Source organism: Bison bison, unplaced genomic scaffold, assembly GCF_000754665.1.
Source record: "Bison bison bison isolate TAMUID 2011002044 unplaced genomic scaffold, Bison_UMD1.0 scf7180017850650, whole genome shotgun sequence".
Taxonomy (NCBI): domain Eukaryota; kingdom Metazoa; phylum Chordata; class Mammalia; order Artiodactyla; family Bovidae; genus Bison; species Bison bison.
Window position 1 is genome coordinate 7,620 of NW_011481223.1, and position 2,326 is coordinate 9,945.

The 2,326-nt window shown below is 59.1% G+C and overlaps 1 protein-coding gene across 1 annotated transcript in view; it reads right to left on the reverse strand.

Moving 5' to 3' along the window:
* LOC104995191 (coiled-coil domain-containing protein 183-like) overlaps nt 1-934 on the reverse strand; it is an 8,509-nt gene extending 7,575 nt beyond the window's left edge. The window contains exons 1-2 of the mRNA XM_010848923.1: nt 708-934; nt 52-221 (exon numbers count right to left, since the gene is read on the reverse strand). Coding sequence (XP_010847225.1) covers nt 52-221; nt 708-777 — 240 coding nt within the window. The 5' untranslated portion in view covers nt 778-934. The remainder of the gene's footprint in view (nt 1-51; nt 222-707) is intronic.
* Between the last annotated feature and the right edge of the window lie 1,392 nt (nt 935-2,326).

Consider the following 2,326-nt stretch of genomic DNA (forward strand, 5'->3'; position numbering starts at 1 on the left):
CCAGCTGTCCACTTGTGTTGGGGGTAGAGGCTATTACAGCGCGCACCCCACCCCCCCTCGTCCCCAGCCATCAGGCAGCAGGAAGGGCCCCGAGTCCACCTTCTTGGCCAAAGCCCACTCCTGGGACCTGCGGCGGATGTTGCTGCGCAGGAGAGCCAGCGTGGCCTTGTTCTTGACTGTCTTCTCCTTCACGGACTGGATCTGCAGCGCCCGACATTGCTCTGTGGGTGGGGGAGGGGCAGGGCAGTGGGATGTGGGCCGAGGGCTGGGCCTGGATTCCTGGTGGCCGAGGCTCCGGGCCGGGGAGGCCCGGAGTGGGGTCATGAGTTTGCTGTCTCTAAGCCCATGCAGCTTCCTTCCAGCCTGCATGGGGGCCCACTTCGCTGTCCAGCGGTGATCAGCGTTCAGGGGACAGTGTTGCTGGGTGGTGGGGTGGGTGGGGCAGGTGGAAGCCAGGATGGGCAGGCCTGTCATCACTCCCAGACGCTCCTGTCCCCTCTGGCTTTGGGCCCACTATACTCACAAATCTCTTTGAAGCCCCCAGCTTCTCCAGCCCCTCCCCATGGCAGACCCTTCCCATCCATCCTTCCAGCTCTGCTTGTGGGTGAGCAGTGGCCTGGCCCCTAGCCAGTTTGCCCTGGGCTGTCTCTGTGTTAGGACCAACAGTCCTGCACCTGGAGCCCCGAGTCACCCGGTGGCAGGCGTACCCTGGAGCCGAGTGATGGTCTTCAGCTCCTGGATCTGCTCCTCCATCTCTGCCTCATTGCGGATCTTCATGGCGGCCCTGGGGGTCCTCCAGGACCCCTCCGCACCTCCCGCCCTCTCTGTGCTGAGCCTGCTCCGCAGAACCTGTTTAGATTGTCCCTGGAATCCTGGCCCATTGTGACAGGGACCGAGGTTCTCAATGCCCAGGGAACCCAGGAATTCCCGGCCCTCCCTGGTGACCCCACCCTCTGCCCCCAGCCAGCCTGAGTTGTTCCCCCAGACGAGTCTCCCTGCTGCTCTCTGCCCAGGAGTGCTGCCCTGGTCAGTGTCGCTGTCTTCTGCAGGGTGACTTGTGGTGGCTTCACACTGCACCCTCCCCGTCCTCCCCACACCCCTAAGGTCCTCCATGGTGCCTCGAAAAACCGCCAACTTCTCACTGCCTACAGGGTCTCCATTCCCTCACCCCACCCCAAGTTCAAACCACACCCTGGGGACCTGGCTTGTGAGACCCCAACCTCAGTCCTCACTACCCCACATCTCTCAGTAACCTTCCCTGCTCGACCTCCACTTCCCTGGCGAAGTCCTGGATCTGGCTTTAGCTCTCACTTACTCCAGAAATAAATTTGGCCTCCCGGGTGGCTCAGACAGTAAAGAATCCGCCTGCAACGCGGGAGACCTCGGTTCGATCCCTGGGTGGGGGATGATCCCCTGGAGGAGGGCATGGCAACCCACTCCAGTATTCTTGCCTGGAGAATCCCCATGGACAGAGGAGCCTGGTGGGCTACAGTCCATGGGGTTGCAAAGAGTTGGACACAACTGAGTGAGTTTCAACAACTTCAACTGACTACAGGAGGGGCCAGTGTCCTCCCTCTGCACCCTAGTCCAAGCCTGCCTTACAGCCACGTGGCTCAAGCCTGGGGTTCCAGGGGGTGCGCACCAGCTGGGGTACTTTTCCCAACCTGCATGAGTTTGCCAGGGCTGCGGAAACAGCACCACAGACCCGGCAGCTAAAACAGGAATTTACTGTCGTGCAACCTGGAGGCTGGCGGTCTGAGATCAAGGGCTGGCTTCTGCTGAGGCCTCTCCCCCAGGCTGGCAGATGCCGCATTCCTGCTGTGTCCTCATGGGGTCCTTACCCTGGACTCTCTGGGTCCTAATCTGCTCTGATAAGCACACCAGTCTGACGGGATGAGGGCCCACCCCCATTTAATTAATTTAGTTACCCCTTTAAAGAAGGCTGGGCACCAAAGAAAGCTTTCGAACTGTGGTGCTGGAGAAAACTCTTAAGAGTCCCTTGGACTGCAAGGAGATCAAACCTGTCAAGCCTAAAGGAAATCAACCCTGAATATTCACTGGAAGGACCGATGCTGAAGCTGAAGCTCCAATACCTGGGCAACCTGATGCAAAGAGCTGACTCATTAGAAAAGACCCTGATGCTGGGAAAGGTTGAGGGCAAGAGGAAAAGGGGGTGACAGAGGATGAGATGGGTGGATGGCATCACCAACTCATTGAACATGAGTTTGAGCAAACTGGGAGACGGTGAAGGACAGGGAGGCTTGGTGTGCTACAGTCCATGGTGTCGCAGAGTCGGACATGACTGAGCGACTGAACAACAACCCCT